This window comes from Sceloporus occidentalis, unplaced genomic scaffold, assembly GCF_023333645.1.
Source record: "Sceloporus occidentalis isolate IW3139 unplaced genomic scaffold, rSceOcc1.0.p SCAF_21, whole genome shotgun sequence".
Lineage (NCBI taxonomy): Eukaryota > Metazoa > Chordata > Lepidosauria > Squamata > Phrynosomatidae > Sceloporus > Sceloporus occidentalis.
Window position 1 is genome coordinate 5,380,037 of NW_028317001.1, and position 25,121 is coordinate 5,405,157.

Genomic DNA, 25,121 nt, shown 5'->3' on the forward strand with positions numbered 1-25,121 from the left:
GAGCAACCATGTGAAGATGTAACTTAGCAGCTGTGTTACAATAACCACAATCTCCGTTTACAAGCTTAACACTTAAATGAGGTATTTGTGCAAGTCTAGGCAAAGGCTTTGAAGCGGCAGTTTCTGAGATTGTACATGCTTTTTGTAGAGGACCAGAGTCTGGCGAAAAGAAGGGAAGAGCACTTTCCAGTTCATGCCCCTCTCTCTATTTCATAATACATTCCCACTGAAAAGGGCTTTTACTTCACTGAACATTTACTCCACCAGGCTGATTGTCCAGAGACAGTGAAGCCCAGAGGCACCGATGGAGTAAAACCACTCTTCGGCTCTAGAAACTGTCTCCCATGGTGTGGGCAACCTGGTACTTGCTTTTCAATGTGAGAAGGGCTTAGGTTTAAGTCATTAAAACTGCAAATTGCCCTGGGTGCTTTGCAGAAAGGGTTATTTTAGAATATAGTACGCAAGTAAGGTTCAGATTTGGCTCCTCCTTGTAGATGAATACTTGCACAGCAGTGGCTGCGCCACCCATTTTTCCTCCCAATTTTGCAACCTCACTGCCAGAGTCACTCTCGCCAAAAATCCCCTTTCCTCAGGCCTTGGATCAGAGCAAAAGCAGTCTCCGACTGATGCAGTGACCAAGGATGGCATCTCTCCTCTCGTGGCCTGTCTGGAGCCGGTAATGGGCTCAGCCTGAATCCAGAGAAAACAGAAGTACTTGTGATAGGTTCTCCCGGCCCAGGGATGGTGGTGGTTTCACCTGTCCTGAATGGGATCACGCTTCCTGTGAAGGACTCAGTACGCAGTCTGGGGGTGCTCCTTGACTCGTCGCTCCACCTTACATCTCAGGTGGATGTGACAGTCAGGAGTACCTGTTATCAGCTTCGGCTGATACACCAGCTGCGTCCCTACCTGGGCCGGAGGGACCTTGAAACTGTAGTATATGCTCTGACAACCTCTCGTTTGGATTTCTGCAATGCGCTCTACATGGGGCAGCCCTTGTATCATACCCGGAAGCTGCAATTAGTGCAGAATATGGCAGCACGACTGGTCACTGGTACATCCAGGGCCAGTCATATAACACAGGTCCTTAAAGACCTACACTGGCTGCCTATTCGCTTCCGGGCGCAATACAAGGTGTTGGTTATTACCTATAAAGCCCTAAATGGCTTGGGCCCAGGGTACTTAGAGGACCGCCTCTCCCCATACAATCCGCCCCGCACACTCAGATCATCTGGGCAGCAATTGTTAAGAGCTCCAGAGGGTCGACTAGTCACCACCACCAGGAAGGCCTTTACCACCTCGGCCCCCAACCTCTGGAACTCGCTGCCTGTTGAGCTCCGCTCGGCCACCTCCCTTGTCCAATTTAAGAAGGGTCTGAAGACCTATCTTTTCGAGCAGGCTTACCCCTGACTCCCACCCCTGGATACTCTCTCCCCCCCTCCTTCGTGAGCATTGTTCAGCTGGCATGAGTTTGGGTTATTGGGTTGCTGTTTTTACTGTATGTTTTAACTGTTTTGGATTTTGTTGTATGTATTTTTGTTGTAAACCGCCTTGATTTTCTTAGAAGGGTGGTATAGAAATAAAATTTTATTATTATTATTATTATTATTATTATTATTATTATTATTATTATTAAAAAGGCCAGTGTCTATTTACTCCTATTCATTTCTACTGCTCGTGTTTCCTTTTACTACATGTATTTATTTTTGCATTGCTACTGCATTCTATAAAAAAACTGATGGAAAAACCCACAAAAAAAGATTGGGGCAATGTTTATGTGGTGACTATACATTATGGCAAGGACTTAATTTCTTAACAATGGGGAGAAACCTATACATTAATCTATTACATTGAAGTGCTAATGGAGGGAGGTAGGCACCAACTGTTGCTCCGATGGGCCACAATGTGGCACACCTAGTTTGCAACTCATTTTAAAGGTTCAAAGAACTTGGGAGAAAGCATGTGGGGACAATTCTGGGAACAAAATTTACTCTTCCCCCCCCCCCCCCCAAATAGGAGCCAGGATGTTTTGGGGGCTGGAGGCTTCAGTGGTCAAAAAAAGTGGGGTTCTCAGGGGCAACATGGATCTCCTGGGGAGCCCCTTCCCCAATCCTGTATTATGTCAACTGAAACTGTCACACTGTTAAAACTTTAAAATAATTTAAAGCAACTGAAACTGGCCAACCTCCACAAAAGGAACAGTTTAAACTTATATGAAATGTTCACTGATGACAGAGGAGAAAAAGCACTGTCACTGGCACTGTTGCTGAAAATGCCAGTGATGCATAGATGACCAAATTATTTTTAACCAATTATTTCTGAGCTCTTAGCAATGCTAGTTACACTGAAAAGTTACATACTGGAGCATGGAGGAGTAATTCTTGCGCTAAGAGATCAAGGCTCTTGTGCATGTGTCATAAAACATGTCAATGCTCAATGGAGTATAGCAGCCTCAAATACTTAAGATTCTCTATTTTGTTAATCTACTAAATGGCCTGCTAGGCTATCAGTACACTAGTCCCTCCATATTCACTAGGGTTAGGGGCACAAGACCTTTGTGAAAATAGAAAAACCACAAATAACAAAAAAAATCATGTTTTTACCTCAGAGGACACCTCTCTAGAAATCTCTAGGTCCTCCAGTGCAACTCTGTGGTCAATGTCTGACAGACACTGACCATAGAACTGCACTGGAGGAGCTACAAATGCCTAGCCTTCTCTCCAGGAATCTCTAGGTCCTTCAGTGCAACTTTTAGTTAAAGTTGACCACAGAGTTGCACTGGAGGACCTAGATATTCCTAGAGAGAACATATTAATCAAATCTGTGAATAATGAAATCTGCAAATATCAAAGCTGCAAATATGGAGGGATGAGTGTATTCCATTTCTATTCTCATTTAGTACACTGGAGACAGTGGCAGCCCATTTTTCACAATGTAAAAATGAGCATGAAACCAAAACACTGGGTCATAGCCATTTACCGGTCTTCCCATGTTTCTGTGTTGGATATACCAACAGAGACCATAACTTTACCTGTGCAGATATACCAGTCAAAAGCAACCATTTCTGCTTGGCATCTGTGCGGTAGTTGATTATCTGGCAGCCGGCAAGGCTAGAATGGCGATCAAACATTTTGACTGGCTGAGACTCTCCTTCCATACTCCAGTGGTAGACAGCGTTGTCAGTCACCAGCGCAACCGTGTTCAGAGAGATCCACTTCCAAAAGGTGACGTCGTCCGTCATGGTATGAGCCTTCATTTTGCTCTTCATTTCAATGTTAAAGATCTGAAGAGTCTTCCCGGCTGTAGATGTGATCACAGATCAGTTAGCTGACTTGAAGGGCAACGTTTCAGTTATCAGAAGAACTATGATGCGTGGTTAAAATGGCTGCATATGCCACCTAATTCTGTGAAATGTTATCATGCATGGGGTTCGGTTGTAAAAATACCTAGTGGCCAACAGTCTTTTGGGGGTTGTTTTTTAACCAGACACCAACATTCCTCAAGCCACATCTACTAATCTACACAAACTCCATCTAACAGAACCAATTCCTGAATTGGTTGTGGCTCTTTGGCCAGGTATTGCAAACACAGGTTTCATCGACAACATTGTGATGTTCGACACTCATGCTAAGTTACTCATCCTTAACCCGAGCAGATGAGAAAATGCTCGCTCGAGAAGATCAAGGACACCAAGGCATACAACAGCGATACCACACACGTTCACGTCTGTATCTAGTACTTGTACACGGAGGGACACAAGGCAGTTTCCACGGGTTGGAAAACAGCAGTCACGAAGTGGGCACTCTGTCGGGTCAACTGGTAGCTTGGTTTTCGATGAACCAGAGCACATAACAAGGGTTTTTTTTCCCCCTGCTGCATTTTGCAGACTAAGCGTGCACTAAACACACAGCGTGGGAAGACGAGAGAACACAAACAACAACCAGGCAGGTTGAGAGGGAGGGATAAGTAGAGGAACGCTTCAAGTCAGAAAGGGGATGTGGGAGGTGCCCAACGCTGATGGGTTTGGGGGCCTTGTCTATGGAGACCTGAGTTCATTTATCCCTGTTTGTCCATTAAAATTCACTCGACGGCCGTTGACTCAACATCTCCTCAGTGGCTAAAATGGGATAAAAGGGGAAGAGCCCCATCTGAACTGCTCTCAGCTTCTTGAAAGAAAGGTGGGATATAGATAGGATAAAACACTAACAAGCAAGATGTCACAGGATGGAATTAGTCACCCCTCCTTTTCCACGGAGGATCCGTTCCAGACCCCCTCCCGAAAATGGAGATTTGCCTATATTCAAGCCCCATTGGCTTGAATATTGATACAGGGGTGCACAGGTGTGCGCCACGAGTACGCACCCCATTCATTTTCCCACGGTTCCTCCCTCATGCATAAGCGAGGGATGCGGATCCGAAGACTGCAAGAACGGAGGGAGGGCTGCACTTCTTTACAGGTGCTTCTCAAACTGGTGTTAACAAAGATATAGCCCTGTTAGTCTGTAGAATCAGTACGTAGAGAGATCTTGTAGCACCTTTGAGACCAACTGAAAGAAAGAAAGCATCTGAGGAAGTAGACTGAGGTCTACGAAAGCTCAGGCTGCCAGTTAGTCTCAAAGGTGCTACAAGATCTTCCCATACTTATGTTGAAGAGTACTGTCCAAGCAAGGCAAATTTAGGATTTGGGAAAAAAATAACAGATGCCTGCTTACTGTTCTCCTGAGCTGGTGAAGAATGGCAACAAGAGGTGGCAAAAGCAGACAGAAAATATGTTTTAAAGAAGGGCAAGGAACCCGATAAAAAGTAATGGAACTCCTTCCTTCTAGTACTAGTTGCTACAAGCAGCAGAGTCTCTGAATTGCCATCCAGCACTGTCCAAGAGGAAAAGCTGGCTTGGGATTTTATGTCCTGCCCTGCTTACAACAAATCCAAAGAAAGGTCCCCCAGAAAACATTTCGCAGCTACTCAGGAAAAAACCACCAGCCCTCCTGAGAACTAGCAAACTTAAGGTATAGACATGAAGAGCTCAGAAGCAAAAATTCTGGTTAAGCAAGCGAGGGAAACAATATGTAACTTTCACGGCATTACTAATTCATCATATTTACAAAACCTTAATGCCAGGAGGGACACAAAACACAGAAACTATGCAGGTCAGACTTTGAAAGCTATTAAGAACTAAGTTTCAGGGTTAAAGGCTAAGCTACCACCATATTTCCTAGCGTCAGCCCTCTCATCTACTCTAATAGTAACAGGTTAGACCGGCTCTTTAAAAAGGAGGTGGGAGGCAGGAGGAGAAGGGAACAAGGACGGTGGGGAGAACCCAAGGCTACTTTGGTTGTGGTTGCTTTCACTACACAATCTTGGATTTTGGGGGGGTGACAGTAATCCAAGACACATTCTCTAGTTGAAAGCCAGACTGGAGCTTTATTTCTGTCCCGTACTATTTGCAAAGTACATAAAAAGCCAAAAAATAATACAGCCAGTTATGAAATTGTAAGAGTCTCCGTCCTGTTTATAAAAAGCTTGATGCATGTTCAGGCAAAGATGCTTGCAGGCCTTAACGTCAAGACCGGGTTTCTGCTTTTGCGCTCTGCTTTTATTTTCTCCAAGAGGAATTTTGAGAATTCAGGTACCAAAGTAGTGACAGAATATAGGCCCTTATCTCCTTCTCCACTTTAATTATTCAGTGTGCCCTGTTAAGCCCTTAAGCTGGTAAGCCTTTCGCATTCTCTTTTCATAAAACAGGACAAACACCAATACAATCTGAAAACGGAGGTAAACTCACCATCTGCACACACAAGAAAGCATTAGAAAGTGTGACAAAAATAGTGATACAACATTAAAGCCGTCAGAGGAGGGGGGAAAAGAGGAAGCTATTGTAATGAGACAGTTGAGAGCTTAGTTTCTCCCTTGCAAAAGGAAACATGGCAACATGTTGGCTTTAGCAGAGGCAGATGAACATTGCATTGGGGGCGAAATGTAATTTGAGCAACGGGGTTTGCACCCAACAAGTAAGGCTGGCAATTGTGCTGCGACTTACACGCTTGAGTAGGATGCACCCAATAGGTAGGACATGATAGTACTGTTCTGTCATATTCTTACCAAAATGATGAAGCTTAGAACAAGGATAGGAATTTGCACACTCGGTTTGGAAATCTGAGGCGAAGGTTCATAAATAACTTCCAAAAGAAGATTAAATGCAGTTACATGGTTATTGGCCATACTGCCATATCACGTTAAGCCATAGTTTAGGTCAGCCATGGTTTGTTGCCCAATGGTTAATTCTAGCTCTCCTAGACGCAAGGCCTACTCACATTAAAATAAAGCTATTAAAAGTGCTTTAATAATCATATTACAGGGCCATTCTGCAATTGAGAACAGCTAACTAACGTAACCTAGTTTTCAAGAAACTTGCACTGTGTATCCTGGACAAGACACAGCTTTTTTATAGTTGTAAGAGGAAAAGAAATGAGTAGTGGTAATATTCATTGCAGGAGCAGTTGTAGATCTCTTTGGAGAGAACGAAAGATTGGTGTACCTTCAGAATCTCAGGTGCACTCCCCAAAAGCCTAACCCCCAATTCAGAAATATCTTAAAGGAGTTGAGAAAGGTTTTTCTTACCTTTCAGAGCAATGACTTTGCTGGCAGGGTTCATGATGGCGCTATCGGCTGAGATTGGCCGGCGGATGGGATTGCTGGGGTCATTCATGTCAATGATGACCACCTGGGCCTGCTCTCCAACTTTCTCTCGAATGCAGATGAATTTGTCAGACTCCATGGTCAGAGTGCTGAAGCCAATGTTGGCTGGATTAATGCCCAGGTTCTGGAGCTGAAAGAGGCAAAAGATGGAGAGAGATCAAAGTCACACCCTTCTTACTCCCATCTGATGTCTTCTCATCTGCTACTATCAATAGGACCTGGGGAACTTTGGAGTTAAAGCACTTCCATTTGACCTCTCAAGAGCTTCATAAAGAATTTCATCCTGCATGCCACTGCCATTCTTCTCACCTGCCAAATCATTCCCTATTCTGGAGAGCATTACCTCCCTCAGAAATCACAAACCAGAGGGAACGATATAAAGTACTGTACCGATCTCTTCCCTTTGCAATGAGGCAAAAGAATGTTGTAGACTCGCAATTGAAATCCAGAGAGACTGCAATGACCATTAGGTTTTGTTAGCTCTCCATATGGAAAAGGTTATAATTTAGGGGGGAAACAGTTGTGGTTTGGACTATAGGGTCATCATTAAAATCTGAAGCACATTACTACAGAGTAACCGTGAAACAATTGCTATCCCGGTTCGCTGGGTGTAATAACATTTTGAGCCTGGGCCAAAGAAAAGGCAAGAGCCAAAAGGGGACCCCCAGTCCAGTGGAATTACTAAAACAAGCCTATCTCAAAGACACCGTTAAATGTCTTCCGCAACAAATACAACTAACTGTAAAGGTGGGAACCTAAATCTTTGTGAGGAGAACAAGTTTTCCCTGGATAAAAAGTGGTAGCGCCCTCTAAACTCAGAATCCTCTGTACCTTCAGGGAAGTATGCTTACCTCAGCTTGTTTGCTGAGGAATCTCTGCAGGGTTCAAAGTCTGAAAATCAACCTTGCAGAAGCACCAATTTGGTCATGTAAGCAATGCTGTCGAGGCTTGGTTGTCACAACCCCCCTCCCCAATCTCAACCGAGAGGGATCAAGTTAATACAGATAGTATTTCCTAAGGGAGGGAGGAATGTCAAGCAGAGCCACTTAAGCAGCAATTACAAAGTGAACCACATTTTCCTGTTTTGACTTGATTTTACTTCTCTGGATTGCTGCAGGAAGGTTTGGGAAGCCCACAGTAGCATGGAGCACACACGGCCGGATTCGTTTTCAAACGCCATGTTTGAACCTTGCTGTCGTGGTGTTCAGTGGAAGGATTTCGATTCAAGTCCCTGCTCGACTGTGAAACCAACCAGGTATCATGAGTTTAGGATTGTCACAAGGGAAGAAGGGAGTTAATATTTAGCCTTTCTACAGCCATGTCGACTGTACTGTACAAAGAGCTTCTCCACATGCACAATTCATTCATAAGCTCATAATGACCTTAGAAGTCATTTTTTAAAAATATCCAACACTACATATTTGGGACCTGAAGCAGGAAAGGATGAATGAGATTGTGAGAGTATAGCTTGCCCAAGATTATCCAGTCAGCTCATGGCAAAGATGAGATTCAAATCAAGGACTCCTAGACTGATAACTCAGTGTTCACCATTATAGCACAGTAGCTCTTATTCATTTATTTTTTACCCTTCTTTTCTCCATACAGGGCCCAGCTCTTAACATTGTAGCCTTCCAAATTTTCTGGAGATCAACCTGCACCATTGTTGCCAATGTTGAGTCAATGTCCAACAACAGGAGAGCCACAGACTACCCTCTCATGTCTACAGTTTCTCAGAAGATGGAGGACAGGCTGTGAGAGATGTGCGGTGTTTGCATGAGAGCCTCCAACTGCGATTTCCTTGAAAGGACTCCCACCAAGATCCTCTTGATGCACTTTCAGTTCCACATTTGTAAAACCGGGTTGTAAACTTCCAAGGAAGAGTGATTCACTTCTAAGAGCCCCTTACAACGGGGCAACAACTGGAAGCAACTGTTTTGCAGAAGAGAGAATTTCCCCACACACACATATAACAGTCTTCTACTTCAGCTTTAAGACTGGGTCATAAAGAGCAGAAGCAGAACCACTTCTTGGGAAAATGTATGGGACATAAAGAGGGTGTGAACCCATTGTGCTCACTGTCTCTCCCTTATAATCGCAAGCAGTTTGTGCTCTCAGTTAAAGGCTCCACCTTCTCAATTCTCTGGTGTTCTTCCTTGTAGCCTCTGATAAAAGACAGGGTGTGCCACACTGTGTTTCGCTTCCTTAACTGCTGCAAAGTCAGGCCATGTAGCTACGAGAGAAGCACACAAGACTACACACCAAGACAAGAATCCTCAAAATGGCTTCTAAGATCAGCAAGACTTCCATACAGCAGATCAACCTAAAGCCTGCTACGGATTCAAAGGCAGATATTTGAAAACCATTCCATTTAGCTTCCTTACGAACACAGGACGCTGCCTTGTACAGATATGGTGGGCCCTTGGTATGCGCTGGATTTTGGTTCCAGGACCCCAGTGGATACTAAAATCCATGGATGCTCAAGTCTCATTAAATGCAAAGGCGTAGTAAAATGATGTCTGTCATGCCTCGAGAGCATCTTTGATGCTCTTGAGACATATATTTAGTTGAGATTATATAGGCTTTTCTGTGTATCAGTTTGGGAGGGAAAATAGAGATCTACAGCTTTAAGAAAGACAAGGACTGTGGGAAATCCCAGGGTCTTATGCTGTCTCCCTCTAGTTAGTTTCAGTGTGTAGTAAGATTTCAGCCAAGTCAGACCTGGAGAGTATTTTCCTTTGACAAAAAGATAAGTCCACAAAAGAAGAAAGATAGTCCTCAGAAGAAGAAGATAGAATCCACCAAGAAGAGAGCAAGGTATTTAGGAAGGACTATTGAGAAAAAGGAGATCAGTTTCATGTTTTGTGTCATAACCAGTAAAGCTTTTGAAACTTAAGAAATTTGTGGACAAGTCTTTTGTTCAGGCTGTGTTCCTGAGAGCCAGAGACCTTGCTACACCCAAAGTCCATAGCATCGCTCTTGGGACAAAACAGTGTTCCTTATACAAAATGGCAAGATTCAGGTTTGCTTTTTGGAATTAAATATGGTTATATATGGATAGTCGAATCAATGGGTAAAGAATCTGCGGGTACAAACAGCCGACTGTATACCTTATTTAACAAAGGCGCTGGCAAAGAAGCTTCTTTTTACAGCCCTTTTACACACCTGCGGTCCCTCCTTTTCCTCTGCCTACCTGGAAGTGGGAGGACAGGGAAGGAGGCTGGAGAAACCCATGGCTTTTGGCATTGGGTTACAACCGCATATCTGCAGTGAACAATACAATAAACCTTGAGCTGGGAAAGAAGGGCATTCTGCTCTAGCTGATCTGCCTGCATGCAACAGGTGAAGAAAACAGAAGTCGCCCACTTAGCATGGGTGAAGAGCATGATACTTTGCATGGTACTTCTGTCTCTGGGTACCAAATATTCTGTTAAAACCAGTGTCCAGGAAAACATCCACTTTATTAACGGAGGGATACTTGTACACAGACCATTGGATGGTGAATCTTACTGGCAAAGCATCTAGGTTTCAGGGAAGCTTCTCTTTTAGTCCTAAGCAGAGATTCCAGTGATCTACCGTTCAAAAGCTACCCACTCAGATGCTGAAATCTGATGAAGTTGACTGCGTCAAGAACATCATGGCAGCTCTGATTATGACGGTCCATCTGCTGAAACTGGACAGGATCAAAATGCAGCAAGAAAGTTAGAACGGCTGCGGACAAGCAATGTCAAGTCTTCTAACGTACAAAGTAAGTAACCTGCAATTACGTGAAAGAGTTGAACGGGGTAAGGCTTGCAAAGTTGTGCATCTATTTCACACCCAGGAAAAGTCTCCAGCAACTTCCCTCCCTTTTGCAATAATGAGTAACTGTACCACATCAACCCAAATCTGAGTCACACTGCCCCATCTCTGTAAGAACGAAAGCTGCCTCCCACAGTATCACAGAAATCATTTTATTTCAAACAGAACATTGATGCGTTACTCTCTCTCCAACAACAAGGCACCTGCACATAAAATTTACTGAACTGAGATTTCCTCCAGAGAATTAAATGGAGAAGGCTTAGGAGTCTACTGTAAGGATCACAATTCTAAGAATGAATGCTACAATCGGAAGTGCGTAGAAGACTGTCCAGTGTCACTGCTGTGTTGGTAACTTACAAATATTCCTGCATCCATCAAGAACAGTCGTGGTCTCCAGTGTGGAAGTATGATTTTCAACAGAATAGGGTCCCTTGCAGTTTAGGGAGCCATTATATGGCAACGCTAAGCCCATTTGGGCTCTGGGTCGCAAGCATGACTGTTTGGTGCTTCAAGGATACCGAGCATTTGTCATGTGAAGGATTTAAGATAAAGACATTTCCACTGCAGGGAACCGCACCTCTGAAGGGGCTGACACTGAAAGAAAGCCACATCAAAAAGTGATTACTAATTTTGGTATAGCAAATACTGCCGCTATGTCACCCACATTTCCCACAGTTTTGCCCTTGCCTGATTGAAGAAAGTTGTTTAGCCACAAAGGGAGAATTTAATACAATTGCACTCTTCCGTCCAAAACACAAACCAACTAGTGCTCCTTTCATTTTTGTCCTGTCAGACGAGCCAAAAGAGAACTGGACCAAATGGATTCATTATGTCCAAATGGGGCTCTTCCTAACTCTAATTTAACACCTGACCACCTCCAACTCTACAGTATTCTCAATTTAAATCCTGCCACACACAAACATCCCCAACCCACACCAAACCAGATGTCAGGTTTCGGAAGCAGCCATGTACACTTACAAATTACACTTCATGATCTGTCAAGATGACATTTTACGCAAGTTATCAGTTAAAGTGACACCACTTAGCCCTGTAGCCGAACCCATAACTGGGACATGTCTGAGTGGAAACTATTCCCTTAGCTACCACATCAACTCAAACCTGGCTGTTCATGGTCATACGTTCTTAGGATCCCAAAAGCAAGGTTGTGTGTTCGATCCCAAGGCTCCAAGGTTGACTCAGCCATGCATCCTTTCGTAGCTCGGTAAAATGAGTTCCTCCTAGCTTGTCGGGGGCAATCGCCTTACAAACTGTAAACCACTTAGAGAGTGCTGAGTTCAATGATAAGTGCTATAGAAATGTACATGCTATTGCTAAAAGCAGCCTGGAGGACATTACAAGAATGGCTCAGGTATCACAGGGTGCCCAGTCTAGCACAGCGGTCCCCAAACTGTGCTCTTTAAGGGATGTTGGACTTCAGCTCCCAGAATCCCAGACTAGTGGCCAACATGGCTGAGGTTTCTGGGAGCCGAAGCCCAAAATCTCTTAAGGGCACAGTTTGGGGACCACTGGTCTAGCATAACATGAACAAAAGGGTAACCAATTCATGCACCTTCAGCTGCTATGTTGGCACTCCACAGGTTTCCTACAACCGCACCGTCAAGTTCTGATAGAGAGCCACACCTTGGCAAGCAACCATTCGCAAGCTATTAGTAATGCACCACTTCCTTTACTACAGCTACCATGCCAACTCAACTTCGCTATCCCATTGTAAGTGGCAGAACACGATCTTCTTGGTAATTAACCCTCTAACTTAACTGTCTTTATTACTGTTAAGTACCATACTATTACTTATGATGGTAGTGTTTGAACCTGAAACTGCATTCTACACCAATTGGACAGCACTTCCAATGTGAAAGTCTCTAAACATTTGGTTATAGTAACTAAGCGATCCCAAAATAGATTATTTCTGCAGTGTGTTTTGGACCTAAGCTAAGGAAGTCAACAAAAGAGCGGCAAGGTGGGCATTAGCTGCTGGCAGAGCCAGCCCACTTCTTATTGCCATTTTGCAAAGGGCAAGATGGTACCCCGCTCCCAATTCCATGCACAGAAGCCAAGTGGAATAGAAATTTGAACTTTACATGAGCACTTTGCAGTGGGAGTGTGTTCCCACACATCAGAAGCATAAGTCTAGCTTAGGAAGTCTCAGACAAGTTGAGTAGAAGAGGGGAATGTGGAGTCCAGAAAGCTACTGTTTGAAGCCCACCAACCCGCCCAAACATCTGCCACCGAAGATGATCTCCATGAGTGCCAATGGTAGGACTGGGCTGGTTCTTGGTAGCCAAACGTAAACTAAAAGGCAAGTAAAAAAGCAAGGACACTTTCCATGCCTCTCTCCTCTTCCTGCCTCTACTCATGGAAAACTTTCTCCTGCCTTGTCGAAAGAGAGCTATTGAGTCACATCTTGCCACCGAAGAGCCAGAAAACTAGATGGAGCTGGGTACAGTTGCAAGCTCAGCAAACCCACAATCCTTGGACCAGTGTAGATATGATGCCATGGTCTCTTAGCCAAAGGTGAGATCAGAAGCAGGTCCTGAATTGGAATGGATCTGTCCTTCTCTTAAAATAATAATAATAATAATAATAATAATCCAGTTACTTTTATTAATTGGGTTTAAACACTTACAACGTGATTAAAGCTGTCAGGAGAGAGAATTTGCTCCCATAAGGCACAAGCACCCAGCCCTGGAACTCCTTCTAAATATCTTATCAGCTTTTCAGAGACCTGCAGTGCTACATCTGCCGCAACCTCCATTTTCTTTTCAGTCCTGCCCCCCTTAGTTTTTTCATCCACAAGTCCTCACTGACCTTAGCAGACACCACAAATGTATGCTAAGCCATTTTTCCTCATCTCATCAGCTATTTTGACAAGCAAAGTGTGGCAGATGGTAACAGTTATCCCGGCGAAGTCCAAGCTTAGCCACAGCATTTAACCAACACCTTCAACCACCGCCCCCCCATCCAGACAGATCTGCCTTAATTATGGCCATCTGTCCATGTTTTATGGACCCTTGGCCAGAAGACAAGTCTGCATCACAGCAGTTTGCAAAGGCAAACTTTTGGGGACTACAGAAAAAATACCATGCTTGGTGGGGAATTCTGGGAACTGAAAGGGTAGCTTCTCCAAATGCAGTCAAGGCTGCGGTGCCAAATTCTAGCCTGAAACATCTAGAAGGCACCCGATTGGGGAAGAAGGCTGGCATGAATGAAGACTGCAGCGAAATATTCAATGCAAAGCACCCCAAACACTTGGAGGTGCTACGCAGATTAGTTTGTGTTTTGTATCCCAAGACTCCAACATACAAGTGTGCAACAAAACAAGCCTGGAGTATTTCATACCATCAAGATCATCTTATAATCCGTCTTTCTCCCAACATAGGGACTCAAAGCAGCGATGGTATTAGATGCAAAAGGGGGGTAACACAGTGAATTACCAGTAAAATGCAACCTTGGGACAACGAAACACATTTTTTACCCATTCTACCAGAGAAGATATAAGGAAAATGTGCCTCCAAGTCTTATTGGGGCTGTGACTCCCACCATCCCACACCTCTGACTGTGTTGCCTACAGTTAATAAGAATTATTGTCCAACAACATCTGGAGGACACATGTGACATGTTCCTTCCCCCTTTTCCCAACATGGCGTCACCTAACACCTTTATCCAGTGATTTAGACTAACACAGCCAGTGCAGTTCATGGTTTTTATGAAGCCTTTGGACCTGAGACCTTCAATGGACCCTCCAGCCTGCACTGTAACCTCTGATTCCCCTTGCTCTTTGCCAGGGCCCAATCCATACTACTGCCCAGGAAGAGAAGGCAAAGTGAAGAAAGGATTATTCAGCTGCTCCTTCCTGCTGCTGAGGCTGGTGCATTTGCAAGGCAGGTGAAAAATGAGAGCAACAAGGAGAGAAGAGTGAGAGGTTCAGCTAGAAAGAGGCCATTATGTGCCACAGCACTGTCCACGACTGGTTCTTTTCATTAGAAAATGTATGTCAGTTAAAAACGCATGCATCAGACAACAGAAACCAGCACAGAAAAGAAATTATTTCCTAAGAAGTTGGATTGCAATATCTCACATTGCAACACCAGCTCAGTACGGCACTAATAGGAAGTAACATCTAGTATCCATGAATCATTACAGCGTACGTTTTTTTACATGGTAGCCAGCCACCTACTAAGAAAAAATGAAGGCACCCTGGAGATTAACGTTGGCCAAAGTAAAAAGCCCAGATCCATGGTTTCCATAGGAGGAGGTCAGAACCCGGGCCACAAAAAAAACCCCTGATGAAACAATCAGTGCTTACGAATGGAGTGTGGCTTTGGCGCAACCTCCGGACTCTTAGGACCCATGCGTCATTTAAATAGCATACCTCCAAAGAGACCCGAAGCAGCTTTATTTTGGCAGTCTGTAACAGGCCAAAGAAGGAGCTAGATACTAATGCAAACTATACTTCATTATCAGAAGGTTACTTCAGCAAGAATGTGTAAAAGCCCCATGTCCTAGTTAGATCTTTCCAACTGTGGCTCTTAAGAAATGCCCTTGACCAATATCAATGTGTTAAGAGAAAAGAAAGAAAGTCTCTTGCTTTCGCTATATATCCTTCCACAGTTTGGAAGAGGAATGTCAATATAGTGAAAAGTGAAATTTGCTTCTCCAGTGACTAGCTTCCCCTCAAGCGATCTATGATCCAACCGCATAACCATGAACTCAAACATCCCAGAAAAGAGGGCTCTCCAGAAGAAAATCGTGAGTAAGTCTGAAGTTTATTAGTACAGAAATGGCAATACACTCCACAATTTAGTATTGATGGTGATGATGGATAAAAGAACTTTCTTAGAACAGGAAGGTCTTCTAAGAGGCCAAGCATCCCAGTCCCAAACTGGTACTTAAAACAGAAGCTTTATTATCATAACCACCAAATCCTTGGAGGTCTTCAAACAGAGGCTGGATGGCCATCTGTCAGGGATGCTTTGATCTGGATTTCCTGCATGGCAGAATGGGGTTTGACTGGATGGTGCTTGTGGTCTCTTCCAGCTCTATGATTCTATGATTATATATGTTAAGTGCTGCACTTATAGATGCTGGCACACAGGTGTCTAAACACAGCTCTGCAAATTTAGCAGGTACAATGATGGGTGTTAAAGGAAGGTGTTCTTTCATAGGAAATGCGTATAAATACTGTACATCCTATTCCATTAAGTCTACTCCTGAGCAATACCTTGCTGAACGTTGTACAACATACCACAAAGGCACGCCTTGGGAAGTCAGTTAAATTGCAGGAAGTTAAATGTGGATAAACCTAAGAGCATTAACTCTAGTATGTGTAAAGGGAGATCTTTTGGATCCGCTATTGCTAAGCCCCCAGAAACTCATGCAAAGTGGGGGAAGGAAGGGAATGCTGACAGTAGAAAACCTGTTGCCCTCTTCCTGGAAAGAGGGTCAGCATATTTTGCTAGCAAAGCACTCTGAGCCATCCATCGTCTTCTGAAAGGAAATGCAAAAATGCTGAAAACGCAGCATTTGCTGGGTTTTGATAGTGCAAACCCCGGATGCCAAGCCATTGTTCTGCTGCTGGACAGAAAACAGGGCCTCATGCCCCAGTGTGTTTTTCAAATCTTCACTACACTGCTAGCTTGGCCATTTTTGTATATTGCACATTTTCCTAGTTTTAGTGTTTCCTGGATTTTTTAGACAGCTGGGAGCGTTTCTTCCTGGACCAAAAGAGAGGGGCATTTGTTTTATTCCATACCTCACAGCTCTGAAGAATGGACCGGTTTTTCTATGGCTAGGTCGTAATTCTACATTGCTTCTCATATCGGGAATAAGACGAGCTATGAATTAAAGGCAGAGATAAACGAAGTAACTCAAAGAAACAGGGAACTTTACGAAACAGTAATATCCATAGTGTAACCTTAGTTGTTTTTTCTTAACCCATCAACTATAACAGCAACTGATACCAGGTCAGGATTAAGTTTTGTTCAGGATGTAACAACACTTTATGTACTGTTGTGTACTCTAGATTTTACATCAGAGTGCACAACAGTACATTGGCCTGTTACAGACTGCCAAAATAAAGCTGCTTCGGGTCTCTTTGGAGGTATGCTATTTAAAGGATGCATGGGTCCTAAGAGTCCGGAGGTTGCGCCAAAGCCACACTCCATTCCTAAGTACTGGAGGGCAGCTTTGATGCAGCTTCTGGATTCTTCGGATGCATGCATCATTTAAACAGCATACCTCCAAAGAGACCCGAAGCAGCTTTATTTTGGCAGTCTGTAACAGGCCAAAGTGAGTATCTGACGTTGGTCTCCATTCTTATTTTTACTTCTTCTATACACTGGTTATGGTAAGTAAAACATAACCTAATCCACTTGGGCCTTAAAGCCATACATTATGTGCCACACGTGCCAAAATTCAGAGCATTTAATATGGCGGTACCTACTATGTAGAATACTCCCCCTCCCAATATTAGACTTGCTATGATACTTTTACATGTCAAGTCAAAAATATGCCTACTTTAGTAAGCCTTCTGAGTGCAGTTCAGCCTACCATGTATTTCACTCTTACGGATAATATAGCTATCATGTGTTGACCGGACATCTTGTTTTACCTTAGTTTTATGACTGTGTACACTGCTTTCAAATGTTTAAGATGTAAGCACTGAACTCACAGGAACGAAAAGCAGGATGGAAATTGATGGTGGTGTGCCTTCAAGCCATTTCCGAAGGCAAATTTATCATAGGATCTTCTTGGCAAGATTTTTTTTAGAGGACTTGCCATTGCCTTCCTCTGAGGCTGAGTGTGTTTGCTGCCCACAGTCACCCAGTAGGTTTCAATGGCCAAGCAGTGATTTGAAACATGGTCCCCTGGAATTGTACTCCAACTCTCAAAGCACTTCCTACACTATTTATCAATGAATAGGAGGATAACATAATATTTTTAAGAAGTGTCTGGCCTAATCTCCACAAGGAAGAAAGATCAGGAATACTGTACCACACGGTTCCATTCCTTGCTCTATGTGCTTCATTGGGCAGGTGGCATCAAGAGGGCATCCAGTCTTGGATGGTTAGAGATCTCACGCTCACAGCATTTGACTTTCTAGCATTCCACAGCTCTCTTTCTTAAAGCATCCGTCAGAAAGCACAGCAAAGAATAAGACACAAGTCACTGTGCATTACCTAGTGGGTTGTCATCTAACACAAGCAGCTGTCAAGAGGAACTGCATGCTATTGGAACAATATGAACAGCAAGGTAAACAAGAAAATGAGTGTGAACCTTCCGAGCCAAGCGACAGCACTTAATAAACTGCCTTTGTATTGCCAGAAGTAGTAACATAAGACCACCATACAACCGTGTCCTCCCTAGCAATGACAGCAAAGGTTCAAATGTGGGCATTAGTATCTAAGACCAGCAAAAGCAGGCCTTTCTTCTCTTCGCTTCCACCCTCCATGGTACCAAAAATTCAACCCAGAGGATTTTCCAGCCATATTGAGCATGTGGGATAAACAATAGCGAAGAGGAATGGCTGACTCTACATGAAGCGAGAGGATCCAGGGAAAGGACGCTGAGTAAATACAGCAACCCACAAACCTGCTGGCCCCAAAGAGGTCCACAGGAAAGACTTCTACCTCAATTTTAAAATGCGCTAAACCTACTTTAACCCTCAATTACAAAAGGTACGTCCAAGTCAACGGGACCAAAATACATGGCTGCTGACCAGTACCAGTCGTTTCAATGGATTTACTGCAGCTGGAACTAAAACTGGATAGCTCAATAACACCAGAACAAAAAGGTTGTAATATACTGGCATATGCCCAATACCAGGTGTATTGGGCGTATGCCCAGTAGATTGCCCAAATATACATGCAGATGGAAACATTTCTCCACAGCAGGTAGAACTATGGAAAGGAGGCCAATTTTCTTTAATAAATAAATAATAAATAAATAAAATTTTTATTTATACCCCGCCCTTCCGAATGATCAGGGCGGCTAACAAAATGCACCGAAGTGCAAACAAAATACAAAGTTAAAAACATACAATTAACATTAACAATCCTAAAAACAATAAAAACCCCTTAGCCCATCCTCACGGCCACGAGAGAGGAGGGAGGCCCACAGGATGTTTCAGTCGGGGAATGCCTGATTAAATAGGAAGGTTTTTAGGCCCTTCCTAAATTGGGCCAGGGTGGTAGATGAGCGGAGCTCCGTGGGCAGCGTATTCCAGAGGCCTGGGGCAGCTGTGGAAAAGGATCTTCTGGTCGTAGCAGCCAACCTAGCCCCAGGCACCTTCAGGAGTTGCTGCCCAGATGTTCTGAGGGTGCGAGGCGGAATGTATGGGGAGAGGCGGTCCTTCAGGAATCCTGGGCCCAAGCCATTTAGGGCTTTATAGGTAATAACCAACGCCTTATATTGCGCTCGGAAGCGAATGGGCAGCCAATGGAGGTCTTTAAGCACGGGTGTTATATGGCTGGTCCTGGGAGCACCAGTGACCAGCCGTGCTGCCATGTTCTGCACCAGTTGCAGCTTCCGAGTTTGGTATAAGGGTTGCCCCATGTAGAGTACATTACAGAAGTCCAGTCTCGAAGTTACCAGAGCGTGTACAACAGTTTCAAGGTCCCTCTGAGCCAGGTATGGGCGCAGCTGGCGAATCAGCCGGAGCTGATAACAGGTACTCTTGACCGTCGCATTCACCTGAGCCGTCAGGTGAAGGGAAGAGTCAAGAAGCACCCCCAGACTGCGTACGGAGTCCTTCACGGGGAGCGTGACCCCGTTCAGGACAGGTGGAACCACCGCCATTCCTGGACCAGGGGAACCTATCACAAGTACCTCCGTTTTCTCTGGATTCAGCTTGAGTCGGTTTTCCCTCATCCAGCCCATTACTGACTCCAGACAGGCCACGAGAGGAGAGACGCCGTCCTTGGTCACTGCATCAGTCGGAGACATAGAGAAAATTATTTGGGTGTCATCAGCGTACTGATAACCCCGCGCCCCATGTCTCCGGATGATCTCTCCCAGCGGTTTCATGTAAATGTTAAATAGCATGGGAGACAGAATGGCTCCTTGAGGGACCCCAGTTTTAAGGGCCCTCTCATCGGAGCACATGTCTCCCAGCTGCACCATCTGGGACCTCCTGGAGAGGTAGGACCGGAACCACTGGAGCGCAGTGCCCCCGATTCCCACCTCTGCCAGGCGGCCCAGAAGGATACCATGGTCTATGGTATCGAAAGCCGCTGAGATGTCCAAGAGCACCAACAGGGACACGCTTCCCCTGTCAATGCCCAGACGGAGATCATCGACCAAGGCGACCATGGCCGTCTCAACCCCGTGACCTGCCTGGAAGCCAGTTTGAAATGGGTCCAGATAATCCGTTTCGTCCAAGATCGCCTGAAGCTGGATCGCAACCGCCCTCTCAATCACCTTCCCCAAAAATGGTAGCAGCGACACCGGCCGATAATTATTATGAACCAGGGGGTCAAGGGAGGGCTTTTTTAGGATCGGTCTTACTATGGCCAATTTAAGATCCGATGGAAATCGCCCATCCCTGAAAGATGTATTAATTATCCGGCGTAACAAAAATGTCACCGCCGGTCCCCCCTGGGCCGCTAACCATGAGGGACAGGGATCAAGAGAGCAGGTTGTTTTCCGAACACTTCCGAGGATCTTGTCCACATCCTCGGTACTTACCGGCTCAAACTGATCCAGTATAATATAGTCCACGGAGGCTCTGGATGCTTCTACCCTAGGTTCTGCCATAATGTCGGCGTTCAGACCTTCGCTTATACGAGAAGTTTTATCCACGAAAAAGTCGTTAAACAAGTCACAGCAGGCCTTAGAAGGTTCAAGGATCTGGTTCAGGGCGGGAGGGAGCTGAGTTAGCTCCCTGACCACCCTGAACAACTCTGCTGGACGCGACTCCGCGGACGCAATACGAGCACCATAGAACGAATTCTTTGTTGCTCGTATTGCCTCTCCATAGTCCTCCAACAGTTGGTCTAGGAGAGTCTTGTCGCTTAAGCGAAGGTGTTTCCGCCAACGGTACTCTAGCCGTCGCAGAGCCCGCTTCCTCGCCCGGAGATCTTCCGTATACCAGGGCTTCCGTTTGGAAGCGGGCCTGAGAGGGCGCTTGGGATGGGCCCACTTCACTGCCAGGGCAATCGAGAGCTATGAGAGCTGGATGCCAGTGCTGAAAGTGAGGAGGGATGCAGGTTTCATTTGTCACTCAGAGAAGTGACAGTGGCTAATACGTACTGTCTGCCTCTTGAATAATATATCGTTAGTCAACTCAGAGGGCAAGCGATCTAGCACACAAAGGAGACCTTGCCTACAGCGCATGGTAACAGCTTGGTCAAAATAACCCAGATAGCAATACTAGTGTGAAGTCGAAGGCTTATGTGGCCAGCATCCATTGTTTTTTGTGGGTTTGGGGGGCTATGTGGCCATGTTCTAGATGAGTGTGTTCCTGACATTTTGCCAGCACCTGTGGCTGGCATCTTCCGAGAATGGCACTCTCTGAAGACGCCAGCCAGAGATGCTGGCGAAACGTCAGGAACACACTCATCTAGAACATGGCCACATAGCCCCCAAAACCCACAAAAAATACCGACAGCAATGCTAGTGTTTATCATGCAGGAAAGTCCAAATTAAATATAAGCTGGATGCTTATGGACGAGCTTTTCTGTATCTTAGGAAGCAGCGGCCTTTTAAATATATTCGAAGAACTTACCTGAAGTTCCTTAGGGGTTCTTCACAGAAAATATTAATAACAGTAGTCAGACTCATAACACACTAGTGTTCTGACTGTATTGTCATAAGAAAGTGTATCCTAAGGTGCTCCCAACCCATATACAAAGACAAAGCTCAATGTATTTGTATATGTGTCTGTCTTCAGTTCAGTTCATCTTTATTACGGTCATAGACCAGCACAGGTCTGTCTTCAAGTCATCTGTCACTTATGGTGACTTCATGAATTTCAGGGTTTTATTAAGCAAGAGGTAGTTTTGATGTTGTTCCTTTGAAATAGAGCCTACAGTACCTGGCATCCATTGGCATTCTCCCATCCAGGTACTATCCAGGGCTCTCTCTGTTTAGCTTCCAGAATGTGGCACCTTTAGGGTCTAGCGAAATATCTACATAAACAAATATACAGACCAGATACGACCCACACTCTTCTGCAATGTGGGGTGACCCCTGTGGAGGGCATGAAGATGAGTTCTCAGGAAACATTACATGACTTTCCAGGAAGGAAAGATGTTTCCAGATACAAAGAAATGACTCTTATCTACTTCCTCCCATGAAGACCAGTAAGACAAGAGGGAGACCAGCCTGGTTACTAAGTGGGGGAAAGCAGGAGTAGTTGCAAAGAAAGCAACCTGTGAGGCTACAAAATAGAAGAGGAATACACTCTGGCCTCTGCCAAGGGACACAGGACTAAGGGCTACCAATGTGAGACATAGAGAAGAAGGGGATTGTCCTATTCCTTGTGAGAATCATTCGACTGCAAGGCAGAACCTAGACCTTGGGTCCCACATGCCTTGGATCCCAAGGTGGGATAGAAAAATAAATCAATGAATAAATCTTCAAAAACAAGAGAGAAACCAAACCCGGTCTATGTTTGTGTCAGCCATAAATACTGATGTGGGATAGAAGGTTTTATATCCCATATTTTTTCAGTGGCAAAGTCTCAACTCCAAAAACAGACAGCAACAAGAAATACAATAAATTTAAGTTGAGCAGTTCTACAGCTCCATTTTTTCCCAGGTGCCTAAGGAGTATCTTACAACATAATCCTATACATGTCTGCTGAGATGTAAAGGGCCTTCTCTGCTGTGGCACCAATGATAAGGAACACCCTGCCCTTATGGCTGTTATGTCCCTTCAAGTCATTTCAAACTTATGGCAATCCTAAGTTTTCTTGGCCAGATTTGTTCAGAGGAGTGGATGCAAACTGCAGGAAAAGAGATTCCACCTCAACATTAGGAGGAACTTCCTGAGAGTAAGGGCTGTCTGACAGTGGAACAAACTCCCTCGGAGTGTAGTGGAGTCTCCTTCCTTAGAGGTCTTCAAACAGAGGCTGGATGGTCATCTGTCAATGGGGATGCTTTGATTTGGATTTCCTGCATGGCAGAATGGGGTTGGACTGGATGGCCCTTGCGGTCTCTTCCAACTCTACGATTCTATGATTCTCTGAGGCTGAGAGAGTGTGGCTTGCCTAAGCGGATTTCACGGCCGAGTGGGAATCGAACTCCAGAGGAATACACTCTGGCCTCTGGTCTCCAGAGTCATAGTCCAACACTCAAACCGCTATGCCACCCTGGCTCTGTATTTCATTTTTACACTGTTTAAATTATTCAGTTTGTTTTTATTGCATGCTGCCCTAAGATCTTTAGGTAGAGAATGAAATATAAATGTTTTAATAATAAAGAGACAGACAAACCTTTCCATCTGAGATGGACTTGCCTCTGCCTAACTGCTGGCTAAATGCACCACGGATTGCAGCCAACATTTTGGATCTAATAGTGCCTCCCAAGAAAGAAACACGTTCTCTCCCCATCTGTCCCTCTTGCTAGCGGACAGGGGCACAACATAAGGAAAGGAAGGCTCCATCAAGCCGGCGTAAGTCCGAGTATTGCTCCTTTATATGTAAAGAGTTTCCAGTGCCTTCCTTATTGTAATTCAGGTTCGGTTTGTAAAAGCAACACGTGTGCCCCTGGGCCACCTCTTAAAATATGTGAAGCATCCCAATAAAAACCCTTGCCAAGCAAAGGTTGAAACGTAACATTTCAACCACATTTAAGTGTGCTTTACTGAACTTCCCACCAACTGTTATTTGAAGAGGCCAATGCTATATGCAAAATCTATTTTGTGAGCAAAACTAATGAAGCCAAATATATTTCAGGCCCCGATTTTAGATTGTAGAAAAGATGCCGAAGAATTATCTGAATCAGTGATTCCCAAACTTTGGTCCTTCAGGTGTTTTGGACTTTACCTCCCAGAATTCCTGAGCACTGGCCAAGTTGGCTGAGTCTTCTGGAAGTTGAAATTCAAAACGCCTGAAAGAGCAAAGTTTGGGAGCCACAGATCTAAATCCAAGCTTTTCAGAAAGTTCACCTCACTGCTGCCAAAGACTACGTATTTTAATCACCAAGTAAATTTATTAGGTTAAGAGTTGGCCCCATACGCTTTGGAAGTATGCATCAATGATGCATGTGTACTAAGAGTCCGGAAGCTGCTTCAAAGCTGTGCTCTAGTCCTTAGGACTGGAGCATGGCTTTGGCGTGGCTTCTGGACTTTTAGGACACATGCATCATTTAAACAGCATACCTCCAAAGTGACCCGAAGCAGCTTTATTTTGGCCAGTCTGTATGGGGTCAGTTGTTTGCTTGAAATTACTAATAGGCATAAAGAATGCTTCATTTTCTATTCAGACCATTTTTGTTCACATGGACAAGAAGGGTTCAAACATAAGGGCACCATCGTCCTGTGGGAGGATCTTGGTGAAACTGTCTGAATTGGTTTATGCAGCTATGATTGCCACTGCTTTATGTTGTTGGAGACTAGATGTGGGCAAATTGATGTTAGACTGCAACTCCCAGCAGACCCAGCCAGCATAGTAATGGTAGAGGATGCTGAAAGTTGCATCCCAACAACATCTGGACAGCTGCCCTTCACCTGCTACTATTGTAGCTGACATTTGATGTAAGCAACCTTGTCATCTTGCCTGACACCCTTCTTGCCTTTACCACACTTCTGTCCGTCTCCTTCTAATTTTTGTATTTCCTGGTACTATTGGTTTTCTAATACATAGAATTATAGAGTTGGAAGAGACCGCAAGGGCCATCCAGTCCAACCCCATTCTGCCATGCAGGAAATCCAAATCAAATCATCCCCGACAGATGGCCATCTAGCCTCTGTTTAAAGACCTCCAAGGAAGGAGACTCCACCATAAAAGACAATGTTGTTAGGATAAGTTCCCATCCACTTCAGTGCAGGCAAACCTAGCTTAAGGCTACTTGCTATTCCTTCCCTCACCAATTGCCCTTTCAAGCTACTCATATTCAACAAGCACCATCACTTAGCAAAGAGAAACCTGGAAACCTGAAATCTAGTTGTGTCTATAAACATTCTGAAGCAGAAACAATGCTTTCGGTGGTGTGAGAGCAACACCCAATTCCTGAATGCTATAAGGAAGGAACTGGAAAAAGCCACCTCGGAGCCTTTCTTGCCTAGGAAATTCATGGGATCACCATAATAGGCGACTTAGATGCATGCACATACATATACACCCTATTTGCATGGCTGCTTGCAAGAGTGTGCAACTAACCTCTCCTGGTTGCACCTGCTTCGGTACCATTCCCTATTTCAGCGATGGAAAACAAGGCGGATGTTGAGCGAAGAACCACAGGCCAGTTGCTTTCCCCTCTCTCTCATCTGGTGAATGAGGGGGACACACTGCCATGGAGAATGCATGGTCTGAAAGCAGATGATGTTGCTTTAGCTGAACAGGTCAGGTCTGGTCAGAGCCAGGTTGACCATTGAGAAACCCTTGGGTTCTACAGACAAAACGCAGGATGTTCACTGAACTTAAACATCCAAACGCATGTGCTAGA

The 25,121-nt window shown here is 44.6% G+C and overlaps 1 protein-coding gene across 2 annotated transcripts in view; it reads right to left on the reverse strand.

Moving 5' to 3' along the window:
- Nucleotides 1–25,121, reverse strand: part of LOC149301476 (clathrin heavy chain 1) — a 64,657-nt gene that overhangs the window by 31,921 nt on the left and 7,615 nt on the right. For both annotated transcript variants that reach the window (XM_089483876.1, XM_089483877.1), the window contains exons 2-3: nt 6,622–6,829; nt 3,032–3,300 (exon numbers count right to left, since the gene is read on the reverse strand). In XM_089483876.1, the coding sequence (XP_089340002.1) occupies nt 3,032–3,300; nt 6,622–6,829 (477 nt within the window). The remainder of the gene's footprint in view (nt 1–3,031; nt 3,301–6,621; nt 6,830–25,121) is intronic.